Raw genomic sequence first — 24,953 nt, 5'->3', positions numbered from 1 at the left:
TTTGGCTTCCGGAAAAGGTTCGCAAACTGGAACACTTCCGAGTTTGCAGTGTTTGGGTTCTAAGGCGTTTGAGGGCCAAGGGACCACTGTAAGTTACTCAGAGAGTAAGGGCAGCCCATGCTCCCCAAGACTCTCCCAGATCTCAGAAGAGCGTCCTGGCCTCTTAGCTCTGATCATAAACTCCCAGTAGCAGGAACTCCAAGTGTCTGGGCATGTGGTGGATCCTTAAAAACCCCAAGGTTGGCAATTGCACACACACACACACACACACACACACACACACACTCCGGTGGTCAAATTGGGAAACTTTATTCAAAATAACCGGAGTAGAGGACAAGCAGGCAGGTCAGAGCAGGACACTAAACACACCAGAGCTCTGTGGTTCCAAAACTAGGCCAATTATCCTTGCCTATGCACAACAGCAGAGGAGTTGTGCTTTACTCACAAGGAAGCAGCGAGGGTGGTCAGCGCCATAGAAAGTCTGGCCTGGGTCCCTGGTGGTGGGACAACCCTGCAAGGGCAGCTCAGCTTTTATAGAAGCCTCTCCCTTCTGGAAGGAGTGACCCCGGCTCTTTCTGACCAGCGAGATCCAGAGTCCAGTTGCTCAGGTCCAGAACGTCTCTCAGGTCTGGGCAGCTCAAGGGCCCCTCTTAATTTTTTATGTTTTTTATTGCATTTGAAGAGGCTGGGACGGAAGGCAAGCGACTGGCAGGCTTAGAGGAATGGTGTGTGTGAGGGGGAGATCAGAGCGTCCTATTTCTGCAGTGCTTCTGCAATGTTAGCTGGGGCAGGGGGGCAACGGGGGGGAGATAATGCACCCCCTCTGCTTCCCCCCTGATTCTGAGCACATGCATCCCCCCCCTTCTGTCTTTAGGAGGCTTTTCTACGGAGCCAACGAAATTGACGTTCAAGTGCCTTCCCTCCCCAAACTCCTCATCAAGGAGGTAAGTTTGCAGGAGGGCGGGTATTTGTATGTGTGTTTGTGTGCGTATCGGTCACCCCTCTCGGAGGCCGTGGTGTGTTTTCGAATGCCAGTCACTGGAAACCACAGGAGGGGAGAGCGCCGCTCTTGTGTTCGAATCCTGCTTTGTGGGCATCCCATAACGGGCAGCTGGTTGGCCGCTGCGAGAACCGGGTGGTGGGGATGACGACAGTGATGATGGATGCAGGGCCACATTTAGGTTTGATGCGGCCCTCAGCTACTGAAGGTAATGGGGCCCTTTATATGTCCAGCTGTCCTTTGTCAACAACAATTTGCCACTCTTTTTTGTGTGTTGAATAGATGCTGTATGGTCCTTTATGGACCTAATAGGTTATCTAAAGCCATTTGCACATAACAAAATATGTATTTTATCAAAGTAATATTTATTTTATATTTTGGAATTGTGCATTTCCTTTTAAAAAAATTGGGGGGGGGGCTAAGCTATAGCTTGTTCAGCTTATACGTAAATCTGGCACTGGACGGATGGATTTCGTAAAACTTGCACACCGCTTGATTGTAAAAAGCAAAAAGCCTCACTGGGGGTTCAGATAAAAAAGAATACAGTGGTCCCTCGCATGATGAATGCCCTGCAAGACGGATTTTTCGCAAGACGAATGCGTCTTGCGATCTGATGGTGACTCGCAAGACGAATTCGTTATGCAAAAAAATTGTCTTGCAAATCGCGGTTTCCCATAGGAATGCATTGAAATTTAATTAATGCGTTCCTATGGGCAAAAAAAAGAAATTCCAATGCATTCCTACGGGAAAACGCGATTCGCAAGACGAATTTTTCGCAAAACGAATTGACTCGCGGAACGAATTAAATTCGTCTTGCGAGGCACCACTGTAAAACAATGAAAGCAATTGCTTATAAAGCCAGCAATAAACCCAAACCAGATTAAAACACGTGTCCGTATTCTAGGGTACGTGTTCTGGGTAGGCTCGTCTTGAACGAAAATGTTTTCAACCAAGCGCCGAAAAGAGCACAGCAAAGGCGCCTGCCTGATATCAACAGGCAGGGAGTTCCAAAGGGGAGGATCTGCCACACTAAAATACCAGTGACTTACAAGTGTTGCTGTTTCTGCTTGTTTTGACGCCTTACCCGTCTTTCACCCTAAGGTCCCAGGGTTGGGTCCTACAAGAATTTAAAATCCCGGGTGGTTCTTCGTCCAATAAATCATAGAACCGTAGAGTCAGAAGGTGCTCCTGAGGGTCATCTAGGCCAACCCCCCCTGAAATGCAGGAGTCCCTGGCAGGCGGGCCGTCCAGCCTCTGCTTAAAGACCCCCAACAAAGGAGAACCCGTCACCTTCCGAGGGGCTCCGTCCGATGGCTCTCTCCGTCAGAAAGTCCTGACCCTGCCGGGGGCTTCTCCTCCTCCTCCTCCTCCTCTTCCTCCCCTCCGCAGGTGTTGAACCCTTTCTACATTTTCCAAGCCTTCAGCATGGTGCTGTGGTCCCTGGATAACTACTACCTGTATGCCTCTGCCATCCTCTTCATGTCGCTGGTCTCGATCTGCTCCTCCCTCTACACCATCCGGAAGGTACCGCCGGCCGGGGTCACGGTTGGCGGGGGGGGGGTGGCTGGGAGGGGGCAAAAGGGGAGACGACACGACGGCGGGGGGTGACTTTGAAAGAGGATTGGAGGCAGCGGTGGCCACCAGCCCGGGTGGGACAAAAAGAGGGTGGGACAAATTCACGGAGGAGGAGAGGGCCATCGAGGGCTGCTAGCCGCAGTGGCTATTCTCTGCCTCTGCAGTCGGAGGCAGAAATTCTTCTGGGTCTCCGTTGCTGGAAGCCACAGGAGAGGACAGTGTCGCTCTTGTGCTCGGATCCTGCTTGCTGGTTCCCCGCAGGCAGCTTTCAGTGGACCAGACGAGCCGTTGGCCTGACCCTGCAGGATCTTCTTACGAGAAGAGCACAAAATTGTCACGAGGGAGTTAAGCAAGTTTTTGAGTCCCACAGGGCTCGTTCTGAGACAGGCGTAGGGCAGGCACACATCCAAACACCCCGCCCTCCACAAAAAAGGAGGGCACAGATTTGTGTGGAAAGGTGCTATTTTCCAGGTGTGAGCGGCACGTTTAGAAACGATTGTTGTAATTGCCATAAAATGCACACCTTGCCCCCCAGTTGCTGGAAACCGCAGGGGTGCTGCTCTTGCGTTCGGATCCTGCTTGCGGGCTTCCCTTTGGGCACCTGTGAGGAGGACAGGATGCTGGGCTGGGCCTACCTGGGTGCAGGCTCACCCCGTCTCTCTCCTTCTGCCCCCCCCCCCCCGCCCAGCAATACGTCCTGCTGCACGACATGGTTGCTGCACACAACATCATCCGCGTGACGGTGTATCGGGGGCCGTATGGTGAGTGAGCATCGTGGAAGGAGGGAGGGAGGTGCTGGGGATCAAGCTCCCATACCAGGCGGCGGAGAGGCTTTGGGACGCCCTTGCAGCTACAAGAAATACGGCCAAGAAGCCAGAGAGTTTGGGGGACCCAGCGTGGTTGAATCACACATGAATCATATACACTCGGCCACAGTTGATTCTCTCCACTTCTAGCACCGCTTGGGACCGTGTGGGCAGTCTGTGTAGATGGGGAGCCCTGCATGAAGTGCCCCGAGATCTGTGGTTGAAGGGTGGTATACAAATTTAATTAGGAATAATAATAAAGGCCCCCTTTCCAGCTGCGTTTCCCCTGGCCCTCTGCAAAGGTTAAGGGGGCAACCCCATCTGGACTGTTGGTGGGGTCTCCCATAACAGGCAATGCCTCTGCAGGCACCCCCCCCCCTGCTCCCTCGTCCTTTGGACTGGAGACGCCGTCAGGGATTTGAACCCAGGGCCCTGCACGCACAGCGGAGGTACAGCCTTCCCTCCGCTGCCTCCGTTTCCTAGAAAGCTCTGGGTGCTCTGGCACGGAGCTTTTCCAAACTCTTCATGTCGGTGACACACTTTTTAGACATGCGTCGTTTTGCGACACAGTGATTCAGTTTTGCTAGCAAACCAGAGGTTAAACTAACCCCTTTCCAGCCTCTTTGCAAGACACACACACCGCAACCAACACACTAACGTGTCGCGACTAACGTGTATCTAGAATACAGTGGTGCCTCGCTAGACGAACGCCCTGTAAGACGAATTTTTCGCTTAATGAAAGGAATTTTTCGAGCGGAGGTTCCCTCGCTAGACGAATTCGTTTTACGAAAAATAAATTCGTCTAGCGAATCGCAGTTTCCCATAGGAATGCATTGAAATTCAATTAATGCGTTCCTATGGGCAAAAAATAAAAAAATTCAATGCATTCCTATGGGATTCGCTAGACGAATTTTTCGTTATAAGAATTGACCCGTGGAACGAATTAAATTCGTCTAGTGAGGCACCACTGTATAGCATGAGGTTGAGAGTGCAGCTGTTTTCCCGGCTGAGGGTTCAGATCCCAACGCCACCCCCCAATTAAAAGGACCAGAGATCCAGCAGGGCCTTTGCCCAGCTGGCTGTGGATTCTGCCTGAGGCCCTGGGGGGAGGATGCCAGTTCGAGTGGGTGCCAAAGTAGGCTCTTCCTCTTGCTGTGTTCCACATAGGTAGAGAAAGGAATTAAGAGTCTTGCTTCCTCTCCAAGCTTCCATTCCCAGGGAGGCAGTTCCGGCAAAAGCGGTCATGATGCTTGAAACTGGAGTTGGCGCTTAGGAAGAGGAGACAGGATAGGAGTTTGTGAAATTACGCTTGGCATGGAGGAAGGCGAACTCCCTCCTGCAGGTGGCAGTGACGGCTACCAACCTGGATGGCTTTAAAAGAGGATTAGAAAAATTCACTGGCTCCTGGCTCCAAATTGGCTCTGCTCTGTGTCCACTCTCTTGTGTTCAGATTCCTGCTTGTGGGGTTTCCCAAAGAGGCGCCGGGTTGGCCCCTGTGAAAACAGGAGGGCCCCCTTTGGCCTGACCCACCAGGCCCTTCTTACGGTCTTAGGTTTCTGTATCAATGGCTTTCCTTCCTCTCCGCAGAGACAGAGGAGATCTTTTCCACACAGCTGGTTCCGGGCGACGTCCTGCTGGTCCCTCCCGAGGGCTTGACCGTCCCGTGCGATGCGGTGCTGATGAGCGGCACTGCCATTGCCAACGAGAGCATGCTCACAGGTGGGCACGGCTGCCTCTGGTATGGGGGCAGGGCGGCGGGGGGAACTGCCTCTTTCTTGCCAGCCTCTCATTCTGGAGGGATAGAAGGGAGTTGTCACAGTGGCCGGAGTGGGCTACTTCAGAGTAACGACTCCACACGGCTCTGCATTTTATCTTTTTATTGGTGCTGCGTATTTACAGTGCTGAAGGCAGTGCTATTTACAGAGACACATCTTATCCGCTAGAATCAGAACCTCCGAATGGCGTTTGGCGCGTTTTTCTCCAACATAATAACTTGGGGAGACCCAGCCTCTTCCCCCTACGTTTTCGGCGCAATTCCGGAGTTGGGGGAATAGGTCTGCCCCCCTTGCTTCCCTCTTCCTGTCCCACCTGGGACGATGGCTCCGCTACCCTGCCTGAGCCTCGGACCCCACTTCCTGCTTCCCCACTTGAGACGGAGCTCTCCCTGCTTTCCCCTGCGCTCGGGGATGGGCTGGAACTCAGGAGGGGAGGGACTTCGCGATATCCCCTGTCCCTCACAGGAGTCCTTCACACACCACAGAGAGTTCAGCTAGAATCTCTGCCTCAGGAGGCCACCAAGCTGGGTGGTTTTATAGAATTGGAGGGGGCGCCCAAAAGTCATCTAGTCTAACCCCCTGCAAGGCAGTAATGTCAGCTAAAGCCATCCAACCTCTCGCTTAAAAACCTCCAAGGAAGGAGAGGCCACAATCTCCTGAGGGAGTCCTTCCCCTCCGTCAAGCAACTCTTACTGTCAGAAATGTTGACCAAAGAGGTCAACAAAAGAGATTCAAAGACTCTCTCAAGGTAAATCTGAGGGGGGGAAATGTAGTATAAACACCAACAGCTGGCCTGCGAGCGCTCCAGTTGGAGAACAGCCTTTACCAAAGGTGTCATGGGCTTTGAAGACACTCGAACTCAGGACGCAAGGGAGAAACGTGCTAAGGGGAAGGCATGCTTGGCAAATCCACACCATGATCAACTCCTGCCCAGAAACCAATGTCCCCACTGTGGAAGGACGTGTGGATCCAGAATTGGCCTCCACAGCCACTTATGGACTCATTGTTAAGACTGTGTTTATGGAAGACGATCTAAATCCATTACAAGTGATACCTAAGATGAAGAAGAAGAAGGATGACTGTCAGAAAGTTCATCCCCTCAGTTCCTTCGTCCAAGACATGCCACTTTCCCCCAGGATGACGGGGAACCCTTCTTGAGCAATCTTTGGTTTCAGTCTGTCGACCAGCTGCAAAGTCCACCTAGCAGTTGCCTCCTCCAGCCCTCGTTTTGCCAGCTTTAAAAGAGGATTGGGCAAATTCATGGAGGAGGAGAGAGCCATGAATCTCTGCTGGCCATGATGCTCGTGTCTAAACCACCAGAGGCAGCAATATTCATCTCTACCAGCAGAAGGGGAGAGGGCTGTGGCTTTGAGCGAGGATTAAGAATAAGGCTTTCAACAGCCGCTGTGCTATGTTCTGACCTCCACAGTCAGAGGCAGCGATGCTTCTGAATGCCAGTTGCTGGAAACCTCAGGAGGCGAGAGGGCTCTTGTGTTCGAATCCTGCTTGCTGGGTTTCCCGTTGGGGGCACCTGCCCGCCCCCTGTTGAGAACAGGACGGTGGACCAGAGAGGCCCCCTTCGGCCTTACCCAGCCGTCTCTTCGTGCCTTCTCCAGGCGAGAGCGTCCCTGTGACCAAGACAGCCCTTCCAGACCCATCCCAAGGGGCCAGCGGGCCACTGCAGGACCTCGCCTACGACCCCGAGGAGCACAAACGGCACACCCTCTTCTGTGGCACCTCCGTCATCCAAACACGGTACTACTCTGGGGAGGCTGTTCGGGCGCTGGTCATCCGGACAGGTAAGCGCAGCAGCTTGGGGCGGGAGGGCGGGCAGGCAAGGCCTGTTCCTGACTCAGGGCATCGAAAGGAAGGAGGGCGTGTCTCTAGGCTTCTCCCGCTTTTCCGGAGCCCTCACTCGCGTCTCCCCACCAGGTTTCTCCACCTCCAAGGGGCAGCTGGTCTGCTCCATCCTGTTCCCAAAGCCGGCAGATTTCCGCCTCTACCGAGATGCCTACCGGTTCCTCCTCTGCCTGGTCGGCGTTGCCGGGATCGGAATGCTGTACTCGGTGATTCACAGCATGCAGCAGGAGGTGGGTGCTCCTCCCGGGGAGGCTGGGGGGTGGTACTATTCCTTCCCTTGATCGGGACACTATATTTCTGTTGATGCAGCCTAGAATAGCATTTCCTCTCTCTTTTTTGCTGCTGCTGCATCACACTGTGGGCTCATGTTCAGCTTGTGGTCCACTAAACCTCTAGATCAGGCATCCCCAAACTTCGGCCCTCCAGATGTTTTGGACTACAATTCCCATCATCCCTGACCACTGGTTCTCTTAGCTAGGGATCATGGGAGTTGTAGACCAAAACATCTGGAGGGCCGCAGTTTGGGGATGCCTGCTCTAGATTCTTTTCACACGTACTATAATCATAATAATTTATCATTTATACCAATCCCCCTACCGCTCTGGGCAGCTCCCAACTGAATACTAAAAACACGATAAAACATCAAACATAAAAAAACTTCCCTAAACAGGGCTGCCTTCAGGTGCCTTCTAAAAGTCAGATAGCTGTTTATTTCCTTGACATCTGATGGGAGGGCGTTCCACAGGGAGGGCGCCACCACCGAGAAGGCCCTCTGCCTGGTTCCCTGTAACCTCACTTCTTGCAGGGAGGGAACTGCCAGAAGGCCCTCGGAGCTGGACCTCAGGGTCAGGGCTGAACGATAGGGGTGGAGACACTCCTGCAGGTATACAGGACCGAGGCCGTTTAGGGTTTTAAAGGTCAGCACCAACACTTTGAATTGTGCTCGGAAACGTACTGGGAGCATGCACAGCTACCCCATTCAGGAGCAGGGAGTCCCCCACACCTGCCCGCCCCCCAGAACTGCTAGTAAGCCAGGTGTGTCCCCCCCCACCCTGTATTTGTGCCTCCGGTTCTCCCTGCCAAAGTGCAGAACCTGACCTTTGTCCCTCCAGGCTAAGCAAACCCATTCCTCTCTTCCTCCCTCCCGACCAGGAGCTGGTCGGCCGCATCATCCTCAAATCCCTTGACATCTTGACCATCACGGTGCCCCCCGCGTTGCCGGCGGCCATGACGGCCGGCCTGGTGTATGCACAGCAGCGCCTGCGGGGGCAGCGCATCTTCTCCATCAGCCCCCAGCGCATCAACGTCTGCGGGCAACTCAACTTGATGTGCTTCGACAAGGTAGCAGACCCCGTCCCCTGCTCCTCGGAGGGAGGGAGGGAGAGAGAGGGAGGGGCAGGGAAACCCTCTCCTCCTCCGGCCTCAACCTGGGAGCGTTCACGGCAACCGCTGCTTCGTCTCTTGCAGACAGGAACCTTGACCGAGGACGGGCTCGACTTCTGGGGTTTTGTGCAAGCCCAAGATGGTTGGTGAGTGAGCAGGAGGAAGCTCTTCAGCTACGCTCGGCCTCCACGGTCCGAGGCAGCGATGCTTGTGAATCCCAGCTGCTGGGAACCATACAGAGAGGGCTGTATAAGCAGGCATGTCCAACAGGTAGATCGTGATCTACTGGTAGATCACAGGGTCTTCCTCTTAGATCCTGGTTGAAAAAACAATGCCTTATGAGGAACGGCTTAGGGAGCTGGGTATGTTTAGCCTGGAGAAGAGAAGGTTAAGGGGTGATATGATAGCCATGTTCAAATATATGAAAGGATGCCATATAGAGGAGGGTGAAAGGTTGTTTTCTGCTGCTCCAGAGAAGCGGACACGGAGCAATGGATTCAAACTACAAGGAAGAAGATTCCACCTCAACATTAGGAAGAACTTTCTGACAGTAAGAGCTGTTCGGCAGTGGAATTTGATACCAAGGAGTGTGGTGGAGTCTCCTTCTTTGGAGGTCTTTAAGCAGAGGCTTGACAGCCATATGTCAAGAATGCTTTGATGGTGTTTCCTGCTTGGCAGGGGGTTGGACTGGATGGCCCTCGTGGTCTCTTCCAACTCTATGAATCTATGATTCTATGATCTCTGCCCCTCCCAGCGATCTCCTTAGACAAAAGCAAAAAAACCAAAAACAACAACAACTTTGGCTTTCTCCAAAAAGCTCCACAACTTGGGCTTTCCAAAAAAAGCTCAAAAACCTTGGGTAGATCACTGCTAGTTTTTTAATACTGTGAGTAGATCGCAGTCTATTGGGAGTTGGACGTCCCTGGTATAATGCCTCTCATTTCGTCATCGTTTTATTTACACATTCATTCATTCATTCATTACCTGTAAGACATGGGTAGGGAAACTAAGGCCCGGGGGCCGGATGCGTCCCAATCGCCTTCTAAATCTGGCCGCAGACGGTCCGGGAGTCAGCGTGTTTTTACATGAGTAGAATGTGTGCTTTTATTTAAAATGCATCTCTGGGTTATTAGGAATTTTTTCTTTCCCCCCAAAAAAATGTAGTCTGGCCCCCCACAAGGTCTGAGGGATGGTGGACCGGTCCCCTGCTGAAAAAGTTTGCTGACCCCTGCCCTAAGGTCTCAGGGCAGGTTGCAACATCAAAACACAGCGATAAAAAAACTTAAGACAACTTGCAATCATACAATTTTATTATTATTATATTATAATTATATAATAATAATAGCCAGTCTGGTGTAGTGGTTAAGAGTGGTAGACTCGTAATCTGGTGAACCGGGTTCGCGTCTCTGCTCCTCCACATGCAGCTGCTGGGTGACCTTGGGCTAGTGACAGTCACACTTCTTTGAAGTCTCTCAGCCTCATTCACCTCAACAGAGTGTTTGTTGTGGAGGAGGAAGGAAAAGGAGAATGTTAGCCGCTTTGAGACTCCTTCGGATAGTGATAAAGTGGGATATCAAATCCAAACTCTTCTTCTTCTCCTCATTATTATTATTATTATTATTATTAAATTTCTATACCGCCCTTCGTCCGGGGATCAATATAAAAACACAAACTGCGTCATGTAGTAGCAAACGAAAACAACAATCTCTCTGGTTTATTAGGCCGTAGATTGTTTAGTTAGCCAAAGGCCTGGGAGAAGAGGATTTGTTTTTGCCTGGCATCTAAAGATGAGGGCAGAGGTGCCCCTCAGGTTTCCATCCTGTTCAGCTGCAAACCACCCTAGGATCCCTGGATCAAGTGTGGTATATAAATCAAGTAAATCATCGTGATAATAGTCCTCCAGAAGCTGTGCAGTGAAGGTGCCAGGCGGGCCCTCTTTGGGGAGGGAGTTCCGCAGTTTGGGGGGCTGCCACAGAGAAGGCCCTCCTTTGGGTCATTCTGCCACGTGCCCAAGCCTTTGAGCACTACCCAGAGAACTGCCTCTGGCGTCCTCAGCGCTTGACTCCCTAGACAGATTCTCACAACCACGTCTTTGTTCAGTTTCTGATAATTGGTTCTCATGGGAAACTTACAGATTCTTGCTTCACACAATTAACTCAAGGCAGTGTCAATTTACTCTTGGCAGAAAGCCAAGGTCTGCCTGGCCTGGAAACTACTCTCTGATTGGTTAACGACCAGCACTGTACTCTGATATCTAGGAATGCTAGCACAGTTGTTTCTTGTTGGGTGTTAGGAGTAGGAGTGCTGCGTGTGGTTGGAGAGAGAGAGAGAGACAGAGAGGATTTATTTTGCTTTGCTTTGTATGCAGAAACTCTGCTGGTTTTCTTTTCTTTTAATAAATCCTGTAAATAGTTACTCTGCGTCTAGCCGACTAGTCATTTCCACCTCAACTAGCTTCTGCGCTGTGCAGGAAAACTCTGCTACCTTTGGGCTAAAGCCACTAGAGCTATGCCTGACTCTTCAAAATTCTAAGAGTCTTCCTCCCCTCTCAGCTTCCTCCCAGCGGGGCAGGATGTCCGCGGCCCCAGCCTGTCCGGCTCGCCCTTCCTTGCCACCATGGCCGCCTGCCACTCGCTCACCACCATCGGGGGACGTCTCTCGGGGGACCCCCTCGACCTCAAGATGTTCGAGGCCACCGGCTGGGTAAGGCGTTTGGGGAGGGGAGATGGGGGGGGAGGCACGAGAAGCTCGCCTCAGCGAAGGGACCCCCGCGTTCCCCGCTTGGGGTCTGGGGCGCTGCCTTCAGCCTCCCTTCTTCCCAGGTCCTGGAAGAGCCGACCCAAGAGGAGACAGCCCTCCACGACCAGATCCAGCCCACGGTCGTGCGGCCCCCAGATCAGACGCCTCCTGCCGCCTCAGAGGGGACCCCTGAGGACGAGGTGAGTAGGGGCTTGGGGAGCCCTCCCCTCGCAGCGCCCGCAAGGTCACCTTCCCCAACTCGGCCTCTTCGATTGGATGAGCTGGCATTGCGCCAGGAGCCACACAACACCCATTCCGTGTCCGAAAGAACTGGGTCTTTTAGCACAGCAGAACGTACACTGCGGAACTCCCTGCCTATTGGTCGCAAGCAGGCGCCTTCGCTGTCCTCTTTTTTTGGCGCCTGCTTGAAAACATTCAGGTTTCGAAAGTTGACGTGAGCTTTATTCCGTTTTTATACCTGTTGGAGCCGCCTAGAGTGGCCAGGGCAGCCCAGGCGGATGGGCGGAGTACAAATAATAAAATTATTAACTCGGGCTTTAAAAAACCTATTAAACTATTGTGATTTTTATTTTATTGTTTTTTCTTTTTTTGGGAGGGGGGAGGAGTTTTTGTTATTACAGTGGTGCCTCGCTAGACGAATTTAATTCGTTCCACGGGTCTTTTCTTATAACGAAAAATTGGTCTAGCGAATCCCATAGGAATTCATTGACTTTTTTTTTGATTTTTTTCTTGCCCATAGGAACGCATTAATTGAATTCCAATGCATTCCTATGGGAAACCGCGATTCGCTAGACGAATTTTTCGTAAAACGAATTAGTCTAACGAGGCAACCTCCGCTAGAAAAAACCTTTCGTTAAGCAGAAATTTCGTTAAGCAGGGCATTCGTTAAGCGAGGCACCACTGTATTACGTTTCATAACGTGTGAAGCAGAGTAGTCAGCTATAGCAGCTGTTGAAAACCAAAAAACAATGAAGCCCATAAAATGAGTGGCTGGGGAATTAATAACAACAACAACAACAACAAAAAGAACACAGAATGAGCACATTGAGTGCAGGTTAAATCCTTGTTTCATCTTTTTTTGTAAACTCCTTTGAGGTGGTGTTTCGCTTTTTGTGTTTTTAATGATCAAGCCATGTATAAATTTTACGAAATAAATAGAAAAGGTCTCTGGAGCCTGGATTTGCTGGCTTTTACCCAGGGGCTTATGCGTAACGATAGGCTATTGATCTCTCTCTCCCCCCCTCTCTTTCTTTCTTTCTTTCTTTCTTTCTTTCTTTCTTTCTTTCTTTCTCTCTCTTTCAGGAGCTCATGGAGTTGATGGTGAGTGGAACCTGCTTTTCTCCCCCTCCCCGCGCCACTGGAGTTTCCCCAACCTTTTGGGGATTTGGGGGATGGGAAGCGCAGGGGCCCCGAGGCAGCCTCCCCCCCTTCGCTCTGGCCCCTTCGCTCACCTCCTCCCCTGCCCGCCTCTTGCAGAAAGTCTACGAAATCGGCATCCTGGCGCAGTTCCCCTTCTCCTCCAGCCTGCAGCGCATGAGCGTCGTGACCCGGACGTTGGGGGAGAAGCGCCTGGTGGCCTACATGAAGGGCGCTCCGGAGACGGTGGGCAGCCTCTGCCGCAAGGAGACGGGTGGGCTGCTTCTTTCTTGAGAATAATCGTTATGGTTAAGATCACGGGGAGGCAAACTAAGGCCCGGGGGCCGGATGCGGCCCAGTCGCCTTCTCAATCCGGCCCGCTGAAGGTCCGGGAATCAGCGTGTTTTGACATGAGTAGAATGTGTCCTTTTATTTAAAATGCATCTCTGGGTTGTTTGTGGGGCATAGGAATTCGTTCATTCTTATTTTTCAAGATAAAGTCCCCCTCCCACAAGGTCTGAGGGACAGTGGACCGGCCCCCTGCTGAAAAGGTTTACTGACCCCTGGTTAAGATTAATAGTCGTCCTCTGTATTCAGCCACATGGAGAATACAGAGCCGTAAACCGTTCACAACAAAATGCAGTCGCTATAACAGGGTGCTTCCTTAAATTTTATATTATCCCCAAGGGTCGAAAAACCAGTGGTTTTCCCAACTTTCTTCTATGGGCCAGAATAAAAATTTGCTCGCACCACTCTGAATTTTTTCTATGGATAAGGAATACATTGGGAAACAGAAACGACTCCTTGATTTATAGCCTAGAACACAACTACTTTATGATACGATGGTGAAACTATGAGGCTACATAAAGACATGAATCATTCCCCAAATATAATTATAAACAGGCCTCTTCCATATGTACCTTAAGTATGTATACCACTCTCCCTCAACCTCGGGCCCTCCAGATGTTTTTGGCCTACAACTCCCATGATCCCTAGCTATCAGGAGCAGTGGTCAGGGATGATGGGAATTGTAGTCTCAAAACATCTGGAGGGCTGAGGTTGAGGAAGCCTGATTTATACAAGCCCAGTGAGAGGTCTCAGCTTGCAGTACCCCTTGCTGCCCTTGCTCTCGTTTTTAAAATATATCTCTTCATATTCTGCAAATAATTAAAAAAAATTATTGGATTGATTGGGGATTTTTATTCTGTATTTTGTGTTTTTATACTGTAGTTTTATGTTCTGAACTGCCCTCAGATCTATGGGTATAGGACTGCACACAAATTGAAATAATATTGATATTTTGATACAATACAACTGAAATGTTTAAATGTCTCTTTGATGGTCCTTGAGTCTTCCTGCCACACCAGGGGGCGCGACACCCCCCCCTTTGAGAACCGCCAAGAGCTCTCTGAGCCGTGTACAAATAAAACAGGTGAAAACCTGAAATATACTCGGAGTCGAGAGTGAATTTCATGCTCTTTATTCAGCTCGTAGTCATCAAGGAGAAGAAGAGAAGAAGAATGCCCTTTTCCCAAAACCATCTGCTTATATACATTATTTACACAATGGGCCTTGCCTGATTGGCTACTTCAGGGCTACACCTGTGGGCCAATCAGGTTGTGGATTGACTTCTGTCAGCAGCCTGATTGGCTGCTCCTGCAGGCCAATCAGGTTGCGGATTCACTTCTGCCAGCCGCCTGATTGGCTGCTCCTGCAGGCCAATCAGGTTGCGGATTCACTTCCACCTGGAGTTGGATTGGGTGGCTCCTGCGGACCAATCAGACTGCTGATTTTGGATCCTATTGTTCTATGATTCAGCTCAGTACATAACAAAACCCAACTGCAAGCTACTAGCCACAATGGCTGCGCTCTCCCCTCCCCAGCCTGAAGCACCAAATGTTCCCGAATAATCCCAGTTTCAGGAAACCGCAGGAGGAGAGGGTTGCTCTTGGGCTCTGATCCTGCTTGCGGGTTTTTCCAGTTGAGGCCTCCGCTTGACCACTGCGGGACCAGGGTGCTGGACTGGGCAGGCCACTGACCCAACCCGTTTGTAAGGAACCTCCAGGTGCAGCGGCAGTCTATCAGGATTCCTGGGTTCTTCGGGTTACCTGGTCCCTCTGAGATGAGTCACTGGCCTGATCCAACTGTAGGGCTTCTCTCCTGCCCCCCGCCCACCTTTATTCTGTTTGGTTTTTTTAGATTAAAACAACCTTTATTGAATTTAAAATAATTATAAAACAAAACAGTCAACTAAAATTCCAACAAAAATACACAACAACCAAAAAAATATACAAATAAACAATCATAAACATTCAAATAAAACTTATCCTATCTTCTGCCATATTTATTGGTCTAGCTTCTACATCTTCATTTCACTATCCATATTCATATCCTCTTATCCCGATTGACTTCCCCTTCTCTTCCTCCCTGGCTTCAAAGTTTTTAACTTTCCCACTGCATCCATTTACTTTCCTCTTGGGAATTCTACAAAATAATCGTTTTAAACCCAAGTTCTTGCAGATATATTCCGAATTTTTCCCAATTGTTATTAAACTTTTTATTTGAACCACCCCTTATTGAATTTGTCAATTTGGCCAGATCAATATAACTAATTAATTTCTCTTGCCAATCTCTAATCGTAGGGACCTGAGTTTTCCATAATTTAGCGATTAAAATTCTTGCTGCCGCCACAGAATACAAAAATATCTTCTCATCCTTTTTCCCCACTTATTGTTCGACCATACCTAATAGGAAAGATTCTGGAGTTTTCCTAATATTGTATTTGAATATTTTCTTTAATTCTTCCAATACCCCACTCCAAAAAGGCTTTATCTCAGCTCAGTGCCACCATACATGTAGGAATGTACCTGTTTCCATCTGACATCTCCTGCACCCCCCCCCACCTTTAACGCCTGACGGTGCCGCCATTCAGTTCCAGACACCTTCTCAGCCGTGCTGGAATCCTACACGCGCCGAGGGCTGCGGGTCATCGCTCTGGCGAGCCGACGGCTGGAGAGCAAGTTCACCTGGCACAAGATCCAGCACATCAGCAGGTCAGGCGGTTTCCTCCGTTAGAGGTACTACACTTGGGCAAAAAAAAATGAAAGGCACAAATACAGGATGGGAGACACCTGGCTTGAGAGCAGTACATGTGAAAAGGATCTAGGAGTCTTGGTAGACCACAAACTTGACATGAGTCAGCAGTGTGATGCAGCAGCTCAAAAAGCCAATGCAATTCTGGGCTGCATCAATAGGAGTATAGCATCTAGCTCAAGGGAAGTAATAGTACCACTGTATTCTGCTCTGGTCAAACCTCACCTGGAGTACTGGGTCCAGTTCTGGGCACCACAGTTCAAAAAAGATACTGACAAGCTGGAACGTGTCCAGAAGAGGGCAACCAAAATGGTCAAAGGCCTGGAAACGATGCCTTATGAGGAATGGCTTAGGGAGCTGGGTATGTTTAGCCTGGAGAAGAGAAGGTTAAGGGGTGATATGATAGCCATGTATATAATATATAAAAGGATGACATATAGAGGAGGGAGAAAGATTGTTTTCTGCTGCTCCAGAGAAGCAGACACGGAGCAATGGATTCAAACTACAAGGAAGAAGATTCCACCTAAACATTAGGAAGAACTTCCTGACAGTAAGAGCTGTTTGGCAGTGGAATTTGCTACCAAGGAGTGTGGTGGAGTCCCCTCCTTTGGAGGTCTTTAAGCAGAGGCTTGACAGGCATATGTCAAGAATGCTTTGATGCTGTTTCCTGCTTGGCAGGGGGTTGGACTGGATGGCCCTTGTGGTCTCTTCCAACTCTATGATTCTATGATTCTAAGATGTTAGCGCCAACTCTATGATTCTAAGATGTTAGGCTAAAGTGTTCAGATCTGGGAGAAACACTTGCTGGAAATGCAGGGAGGCTGAAGGCACATGCATCCACATGTGGCGGAACAGTAAAAAGATCAGGCACTTTTGGGAAATGATTTATAACGAGCTGAAGAAAACGTTCAAATGTTCCTTCCCTAAAAAAAACCCTGAAGCCTTCCTGCTAGGAAATGGAAAATGAACCCCCTCCCAAAAAAATACAGGGGAGTCTTTATGTATGTTAAAGTTGCTGCCAGAATTCTAATTGGCAAAAGGTTGGAAGGGAGAGGGTATCCCATCTAAATCAGACTGACAAAATAAAATAAGAGAATACGTCGAACTGGCGAGATTATCAGCAAGGTTAAGAGACAAGGCAGATGAGAAATTCTCCAGAGAGTGGGATATTTGCAGAGTTTATGTAAAAGAACATTGTCAAAAGATCAGTCCGTTGTCAGGTCTTGATTGAGCTTCGGTGTGCAACTAGGATAATTGCACAAAGCAAAAATTTTAGTAAGTCAAATAATATGGAAGAAAGTAAAGTTCAAGCACGTATTTAAAGAATTTAAATTGGAAATGCAAGGGGAAGATTGGGGGTGTTGACAAATGTAATCACAAAGGGATGCACAAAACAAGCAATAGTGAAAGAGTGAATAATTGTTTATTTTTATTTCTAATTTTGCCAATAATAATAATAATAATAATAATAATAATAATATATTATTTTTACCCTGCCCATCTGGCTGGGTTTCCCCAGCCACTCTGGGCGGCTTCCAACAGAGATATTAAAATACAATAATTTATTAAACATTAAAAGCTTCCCTAAACAGGGCTGCCTTCAGATGTCCTCTAAACGTCTGGTAGTTGTTTTCCTCTTTGACATCTGGTGGTAGGGCGTTCCACAGGGCGGGTGCCACCACCGAGAAGGCCCTCTGCCTGGTTCCCTGTAACTTGGCTTCTTGCAAGGAGGGAACCGCCAGAAGGCCCTCAGAGCTGGACCTCCATGTCTGGGTAGAACGATGGGGTACATTTCTGTTATAAAGTTTTCAATCAATGAAGCACTTAAAAGCAAAAGAAAAAAGAAAAAAAGACTTTCTCCTCCTCCCTGCCCCTCATTTTCCCTGACATGCACCGGCCGCAACCCCCTTTCTTTCTTTCTTTCTCTCTCTCTCTCTCTCTCTCTCTTTCTGACGCACCCCTCTCCCTCGCAGAGACGTCATCGAGTGCAACATGGACTTCCTGGGCCTGGTAGTGCTCCAGAACAAGTTGAAGCCCGAGACAGTCCCGATCCTGGCCGAGCTGCAGAGGGCCCGCATCCGCCTCGTCATGGTGACAGGTGCGCTGGGGCCTGGAGGTGGGGCAACGGGTGCTCAGCGGGGGTTCAGGATCAAGAGTTCTGCTTCCCTTAGATGGGCTACCTTCCCAGGCTGATGAGCCCCCATACACACAAGAATGATTCTTTCTGATACCTTTTTAATATATTGATCTTAACCTAAATTATTGTTATTTATGTCCTGCGAAGTGCCCTGAGACCTTCGGGCAAAGGGCAGCGTACCAATTTAATAAGTAAACAAACACACGGCTGCTCGAACGGTCCATGCCCAAAGACGGGAGGAAGAAACGGTTCCGACTAAGGAAGATTAAAATGAACGGAATATGCAGAAATGGCAAAACTTACCGGAAGAATAAGAAATCAAGGAGAGAGACTCTTGAAAATAGAATTGGGGGGGGGGATTTATTGATTATTTGAGGACAAACGAATTAAAAAACTCAGCGGGATTGATATAAACACGTGCAGTAAGAGATAATTAAGTAAGAGATAATTAAGGGAAAATGTATACAGTCGTACCTTGTTATGTGACCAAAGCCCCGGCCGCTAGCCGAAAAGGACGCAGGGCAAAGCGTCGCGTCTGCGCACGCACGTGGAGTGGTTTGCACTTCTGCACAAGTGCAATTTAGCACCTCTGCGCATGCGCGAGCGGCAAACCCGGAAGTAACCCGTTCCGGGTTTGCCACAGACGTTCGCCGAAGCGGACGCTAGACGAGGCGGACATTTGCGGAGGTATTACTGTAAATATATTTGAATTGGATATGCAGTAATAAAAAAGATATGAAATGCCCGCAAAAGGGAGGGGAGGGAAGTTGAGGGGAAGGTATAATAAATTTGTAAAGGCTCTGGGTTTTTGGGGGTGAAAATGTTGGTGTTTTTTTTTTTTTAAGTAAACCGAATCCAAATTGCACCAACCATTAGGACCCTAGAGCAGGACCGGGGCAGTGGAATCAGGGGCCAGGATACCTGGGGTGCCTAGCTGCCACCCCCCCCCAGCGGATGTATTGCTGTGACGGTCTTCCTCTTCTCTGTTCGGCAGTGGAATTTGCTGCCAAGGAGTGTGGTGGAGTCTCCTTCTTTGGAGGTCTTTAAGCAGAGGCTTGACAGGCATATGTCAAGAATGCTTTGGTGGTGTTTCCTGCTTGGCAGGGGGTTGGACTGGATGGCCCTCGTGGTCTCTTCCAACTCTATGATACTTCTCCGTGCCCCTCCTCATCCTCCTCCTCTCCCTGGCCAGGAGATAACCTGCTGACGGCCATCTCCGTGGGGCGCGAATGTGGCATGATCCCCACCAAGGGGAAGGTGATTCTGACCGAGGCCCTCCCTCCCAGGGACGGGCAGCCGGCCACCATCCACTGGCAGTACGCGGACGAGCTCCCTGCGCTGGAAATATCGGACAAGGCGAGCAAGGAGGTGAGGCGTCCGTCCCCCCCCACCTGCAGCAGCGAAACCCCCTTTTATGGCTTGTTTGTGGGGGGGGGGGGCAGGCATTAAGAACGCAAGGGGATATTGCAGGATCAGGCCAACAGCTCATCTACTGCAGCAGCCAAACGGTTGCAAGCAGGGTTCCTGGAACCGTAGAGTTGGACCGGTGCACCCGAGGGCCATCCAGTCTGACCCCCCGAGCACAAGAGGCAACTCTCCCACCCACCCCTTCACTGGTTTCCAGTGACTGGGATTCGGAAGCGCTTGCTGCCTCCGGTCTCCCCAGGGGGTGCAAGTCACGGGTGCCATGTCAGGCGTGGAGAGTCCTCCCCTCCCTTTGGTAACTTAAGGCACGAATGAACGAGCAGCTTATATTTATAGTCCTTTTTAATTCAGTCGTCTGGTTGCAAGCAAAAATCCACATCCCTCCACAAGGGGAGGAGTTGGTTACTCTGAATCATGGGTAGGCAAACTAAGGCCCGGGGGCCGGGAGGGAGGCTCTTCCACACTGTCTAATGATGTCTCTGCTAGTTGCTCCCTCCCTCCTGGTTCTCTTCCCATTATCTCATAGCTAGCTAACTCCTGCCTAAGCTGCTCTGTGTCAGTGTCTCTCTCTCTGCTTCTGAAACCGCTGGAGACAAGGGGCCGGGGGGGGGGCAATCTTCCCCTTCCAGCTCCTCTTCAAAAAGGAACTGATCTTCCTGAGAATGCCATTCCCTAATCCTCCGATTCAGACGTTCTCTGACAGTGCATCAGAGGTTCGACAAATACCTGGCTCTCTTAAGAACAAGTCTTTTCCCTTGCGGCCAAGGTGGGGGGGACCGGGGAGCGTGAGAGAGGGGTGGAGGAGGCCTTTGGGGCATGGTAGCAGAGCCCCACTGCCGCCTGCCGTCTGGGAGAAGGAAGGCCTTGAGGAAGTAGAGCAACACACTGTTGTTTGCAGAGGAGAAACCCCCTATGCATCAATAGGAGTATAGCATCTAGATCAGGCATCCCCAAACTGCGGCCCTCCAGATGCTTTGGCCTACAACTCCCATGATCCCTAGCTAACAGGACCAGTGGTCGGGGAAGATGGGAATTGTAGTCCAAAACATCTGGAGGGCCGAAGTTTGGGGATGCCTGATCTAGATCAAGGGAAGAAATAGTACCACTGTATTCTGCTCTGGTCAGACCTCACCTGGAGTACTGTGTCCAGTTCTGGGCACCACAGTTCAAGAAGGATACTGACAAGCTGGAACGTGTCCAGAAGAGGGCAACCAAAATGGTCAAAGGCCTGGAAACGATGCCTTATGAGGAACGGCTTAGGGAGCTGGGTATGTTTAGCCTGGAGAAGAGAAAGTTAAGGGGTGATATGATAGCCATGTTCAAATATATAAAAGGATGTCATATGGAGGAGGGAGAAATATTGTTTTCTGCTGCTCCAGAGAAGCGGACACGGAGCAATGGATTCAACATTCAAGAAAGAAGATTCCACCTAAACATTAGGAAGAATTTCCTGGCAGTAAGAGCTGTTCAGCAGTGGAATTTGCTACCAAGGAGTGTGGTGGAGTCTCCTTCTTTGGAGGTCTTTAAGCAGAGGCTTGACAGGCATATGTCAAGAATGCTTTGCTGGTCTTTCCTGCTTGGCAGGGGGTTGGACTGGATGGCCCTTGTGGTCTCTTCCAACTCTATGATTCTATGATTCTAAGTGGAGCCATGTCCCGTTCCGTCCCCCCAGGAGATCAAGCTGATGCTGGACAAGGAGGACCTGCCCCCTGCGCGCCCCCCGGACGCCAGCTACCACTTTGCGGTCGGCGGGAAGTCCTTCTCGGTCATCCTCGACCACTTCCCCGATCTCCTGCCCAAGGTACGTCCTTCGTAGGGAACGGCAGAGCCTCCCTTTTAAGTGCGGGAGGCGGGGAGAGGCCGCAGGTTCAGATCCTGTGCTAGGGGCACCTCAGGTCTGGAGTGGGGCGAGGTGTCTCCCGTGTTCGAGCCCTTGGAGGGCCACTGCTGTCAGTCAGTGCAGAGAACAGCAAGCGGGGGCCACAGAGCCAGCATTTGAACCCAAGTCCTCGTCCTCACAACAACCCTGCAAGGCAAGCCAGGCCAAAAGCGGCAGTGGCACGGCCCCCAAGGCAGCACCCAGCGAGCTTCACGGGCACAGAGGGGGGATTTGAACCCTGGTCTCCCGCAGGTCCAGGTCGGATCCTGAAACCTCCTTTCCTGTAGGTCCGTAGTTCCTCATCTGCCTTTGCTGTCTTGCTTCTCCTTGCAGAAGCGCCCTGGGTTTCACGCTTTCCGGAGGGAGGGAGGGAGGGGTTAGAACTGCTGCCCCAAGTGGAGCTGGGATGGCCTCTAGTTTTAGTTAGACTCCAGCCCCCTTCTGCCTCCATTGCAGCTTCTCCTCTGCGGCACCATCTATGCCCGGATGGCCCCTGACCAGAAGACCCAGCTGGTAGAAGCCCTGCAGAAGATGGAGTGAGTACCGTTCCCTGCCATTGTGGCTCCCTGAGTCCCAGCCCCGGCTCCGGGAGGTTGGGGGTCTGGCCCCGTCTCCCTGCCTGCCTCGGATAACCTGCCTTATTCTTCCTTCCAGCTATTACGTGGGGATGTGTGGGGACGGAGCCAATGATTGTGGGGTAAGTCGCGGAGGCCGCTTTTGCCTGCGTTCTGTTACGGTGGCAGCAGATTCGCACCCAGGGCCGAGCTCAGGGTGTTGCTGCTTGTGTGTAAGGCCCATAACAGCTCTCCTCCCTTCCCCGCCTCAGGCACTGAAGCGGGCTCACGCTGGGATCTCCCTCTCCGAGCTGGAGGCCTCCGTGGCCTCACCCTTCACCTCCAAGACGCCCAACATCTCCTGCGTCCCGGATCTCATCCGGTAGGTGGCGGCTGGAAATCTACAGGAAATTCGGGGGACTTGCAAATTGAGGCTCGCGTCCGGCTTCCTTGCGACGGTGGGGTGGGTGGCCGGAATGCATGCTGGGATTCGTAGTGCAGTCACCTTGCCATGGTTGCTGACAGCCATACACCTCTCCTCATTGAGATTGAGGTTGAATCCTGACAAGAATGGGGTAACTGTGGTCCCTGAAGGACCAGGTGCGCAGCCTGGGAGTCATTTTGGACTCACCGCTGTCAATGGAGGTGCAGGTCAGTTCTGTGTCCAGGGCAGCTGTCTAGCCGCTCCATCTGGTACGCAGGATGAGACCCTCCCTGCCCGCAGACTGTCTCGCCAGAGTGGAACATGCTCTAGTTATCTCCCGCTTGGACTACTGCAATGCGCTCTGCGTGGGGCTACCTTTGAAAGTGACCCAGAAACTACAACTAATCCAGAATGCGGCAGCTAGACTGGTGACTGGGAGCGGCCGCCGAGACCACATAACACCGGTCCTGAAAGATCTACATTGGCTCCCAGTACGTTCCCGAGCACAATTCAAAGTGTTGGTGCTGACCTTTAAAGCCCTAAATGGCCTCGGTCCAGTATACCTTAAGGAGTGTCTCCACCTCCATCATTCTGCCCGGACACTGAGGTCCAGCGCCGAGGGCCTTCTGGGGATTCCCTCGTTGCGAGAAGCCAAGTTGCAGGGAACCAGGCAGAGGGCCTTCTCGGTGGTGGCGCCTGCCCTGTGGAATGCCCTCCCACCAGAATAACAAAGAGAATAACAATTACCAGACCTTTAGAAGGCATCTCAAGGCAGCCCTGTTTAGGGAAGCTTTTAATGTTTGATGGATTTCTGTATTTTAATATTTTGTTGGAAGCCGCCCAGAGTGGCTGGGGGAACTGGGCCAGATGGGCGGGGTATAAATAATAAATTCATTATTATTATTATTATTATTATTATTATTATTATTATTGCTTATTCATTCCCAGCGAAGGCCGTGCTGCTCTGGTCACCTCCTTCTGCGTCTTCAAGTTCATGGCTCTCTACAGCATCATCCAGTATCTCAGCGTCCTGCTCCTCTACTCGGTGAGTAAAGGGCGCAAGGCGACCATGGCTGACGGATGACGCCCAAGGGGGCCCATCAAGTCCACCCTCCTGTACACAACAGCAACAGCTCTCCTGTGTCCTGCCTTCCTGTATTCCGGGCTAGACTGCCCTTAGGTGGGGAGGTTCTGCTGTCGCACCAGGCTTCCGTATGCAGAGCCCTGCTGGACCGGACCAATGGGGGCCCATCCAGTTGGGCAGAAGATTCCTGCGTTGCAGGGTTGGACTAAATGACCCACAGGAACCCTTCGGACAGTACGGTTTATTTAATGTGTTTAATAGAACCGTGCTGTCCGAAGGGTTCCTGTGGGTCATCTAGTCCAACCCTGCAACGCCCAACTCGGGGCTCGAACCCACGACCCTGAGATGAACGGCCTCGTACTCAACAGGCTGAGCTTATTTTGGGGGACCTGCAAGGGGGAAATTCCCAGGGCCAGGTATTTGCAGGATTGCGGGAGAGTCGAAGGCTGCTTCCGACCTCTCCCTTTTCTTCCAGATCCAGGGCAACCTGGGAGATGTTCAGTACCTCTTCATCGACGTGGCCATCATCATGTCCTTGGCCTTCACCAGTAAGTGGTCCTCTCGTAGCTCTCGGAGGGGAGCAGGGGCCTCCTTAAGAAACTACGGCTCCCAGGATCCTTTGCGGCAGGGGAGCCACGACTGCTTAAAGGGGCATGGCGGTGCCTTCAACGTCCGGGGCGAGGGTGGCCGGAGACCCCTTACGTGGGTGGCTTGCAATTAAATCCGCTACGTAGTAACATACTAACGAAGCGCATATAAAATTTGGTGGCACCAGCCCTGCCCTGGTAAAGGTCTGGGGTGGGGGGCACTCGGAGGGAAGGCTGTGGGTGCGCCCCTCCCTCCCCAGGGACCAAGGGTGTAGAATGGTGGCTGGCCTGCTGCATGCAGAATTGGGGGGGACCTCACCCCCCCCCGACCCTCATCTGGGATGGGTGCCTGGCCGGGAAGGGGCTGCCGGACCCTCCGCCCCACCTACCCACCCCTCTTCTCCCTCCCGCCAGTGAGCCTGAACCGAGCATGGAGGGAGCTGGTCCCCCAGCGGCCGCCCACCAGCCTGGTGTCGCCCCAGCTCCTGCTCTCCGTCTTCACCCAGATCCTCCTCTCCCTGGGCTTCCAGGTGGGGGCCTTCCTCCTCGTCCAGGGGCAGCCTTGGTACCACGGCGAGGAGAACGGGTGAGTGGCCGGGGCGAGGCGTCTGGGGCAGGGGGGGGCGCAATACCTCGAGGACCGCCTTTGCAACCGTGCTCTGAGGCTCCTCCTCGTGTGCCTCTTCCGGAGGGCGGCAGCATGAGAACAGGGCCTTTTCTGCAGTGGCCCCCGCTTGTGGGATGCTTTCCCCAGGGAGGCTCGCCTGGTACCTTCATCACACACCTTTTAAGTGCCATACGAAAACTTTAAAGACATCTTTTAACTGTGTTAGGAGGTTATATAGTTTTGTTTTGTTTTGTTGTGTTGTGTTGTGTTGTTTTGTTGTTTTGATGCATGTTGTGTTTTTATATATACTTTTTATTAAATTTTCTGTTTTACAATGTAAAATACTCATTTTACGTCCTTAAGATATTCATCCCTTCTTCTCTTTCCATGGTTCATTTTCCATATCGTAAATCCCTGCATATCTTACAAAACCTATACCATTCAGTATTCCATTCTTGCATCCCTCAAAACTGTTTCACTGTTTAATTTATCTTAATGCTGCCAGCATTTTTGAGTGCACACAGTTTGCCCCCCCCCATATATTCAATGAACATTTTCCAATCTTCTTTCAACATATGTTCTTCTTGTTCTCTCGTTCTATATGTTAAGTCTGCAAGCTGCGCATATCTAAGTTGCCATTCTTCTTTG

At 51.1% G+C, this 24,953-nt stretch overlaps 1 protein-coding gene across 1 annotated transcript in view; it reads left to right on the top strand.

Moving 5' to 3' along the window:
- The window catches only part of LOC118094179 (polyamine-transporting ATPase 13A3), a 50,182-nt gene that overhangs the window by 15,756 nt on the left and 9,473 nt on the right, over window positions 1–24,953 (top strand). The window contains exons 7-28 of the mRNA XM_060281950.2: window positions 875–944; window positions 2,390–2,524; window positions 3,264–3,336; window positions 4,969–5,100; window positions 6,773–6,955; window positions 7,089–7,246; window positions 8,169–8,357; window positions 8,484–8,545; window positions 10,952–11,102; window positions 11,222–11,338; window positions 12,462–12,479; window positions 12,636–12,789; window positions 15,448–15,568; window positions 17,582–17,706; window positions 18,938–19,113; window positions 20,843–20,971; window positions 21,506–21,585; window positions 21,704–21,746; window positions 21,876–21,985; window positions 22,976–23,072; window positions 23,587–23,659; window positions 24,113–24,284. Coding sequence (XP_060137933.2) covers window positions 875–944; window positions 2,390–2,524; window positions 3,264–3,336; window positions 4,969–5,100; window positions 6,773–6,955; window positions 7,089–7,246; window positions 8,169–8,357; window positions 8,484–8,545; window positions 10,952–11,102; window positions 11,222–11,338; window positions 12,462–12,479; window positions 12,636–12,789; window positions 15,448–15,568; window positions 17,582–17,706; window positions 18,938–19,113; window positions 20,843–20,971; window positions 21,506–21,585; window positions 21,704–21,746; window positions 21,876–21,985; window positions 22,976–23,072; window positions 23,587–23,659; window positions 24,113–24,284 — 2,568 coding nt within the window. The remainder of the gene's footprint in view (window positions 1–874; window positions 945–2,389; window positions 2,525–3,263; window positions 3,337–4,968; window positions 5,101–6,772; window positions 6,956–7,088; window positions 7,247–8,168; window positions 8,358–8,483; window positions 8,546–10,951; window positions 11,103–11,221; window positions 11,339–12,461; window positions 12,480–12,635; window positions 12,790–15,447; window positions 15,569–17,581; window positions 17,707–18,937; window positions 19,114–20,842; window positions 20,972–21,505; window positions 21,586–21,703; window positions 21,747–21,875; window positions 21,986–22,975; window positions 23,073–23,586; window positions 23,660–24,112; window positions 24,285–24,953) is intronic.

The sequence above is a fragment of the Zootoca vivipara genome, chromosome 12 (genome assembly GCF_965207765.1).
Source record: "Zootoca vivipara chromosome 12, rZooViv2.hap1.1, whole genome shotgun sequence".
In the NCBI taxonomy this organism is placed as follows: Eukaryota; Metazoa; Chordata; class Lepidosauria; order Squamata; family Lacertidae; genus Zootoca; species Zootoca vivipara.
This window is presented reverse-complemented; position numbering and strand designations above follow the sequence as displayed.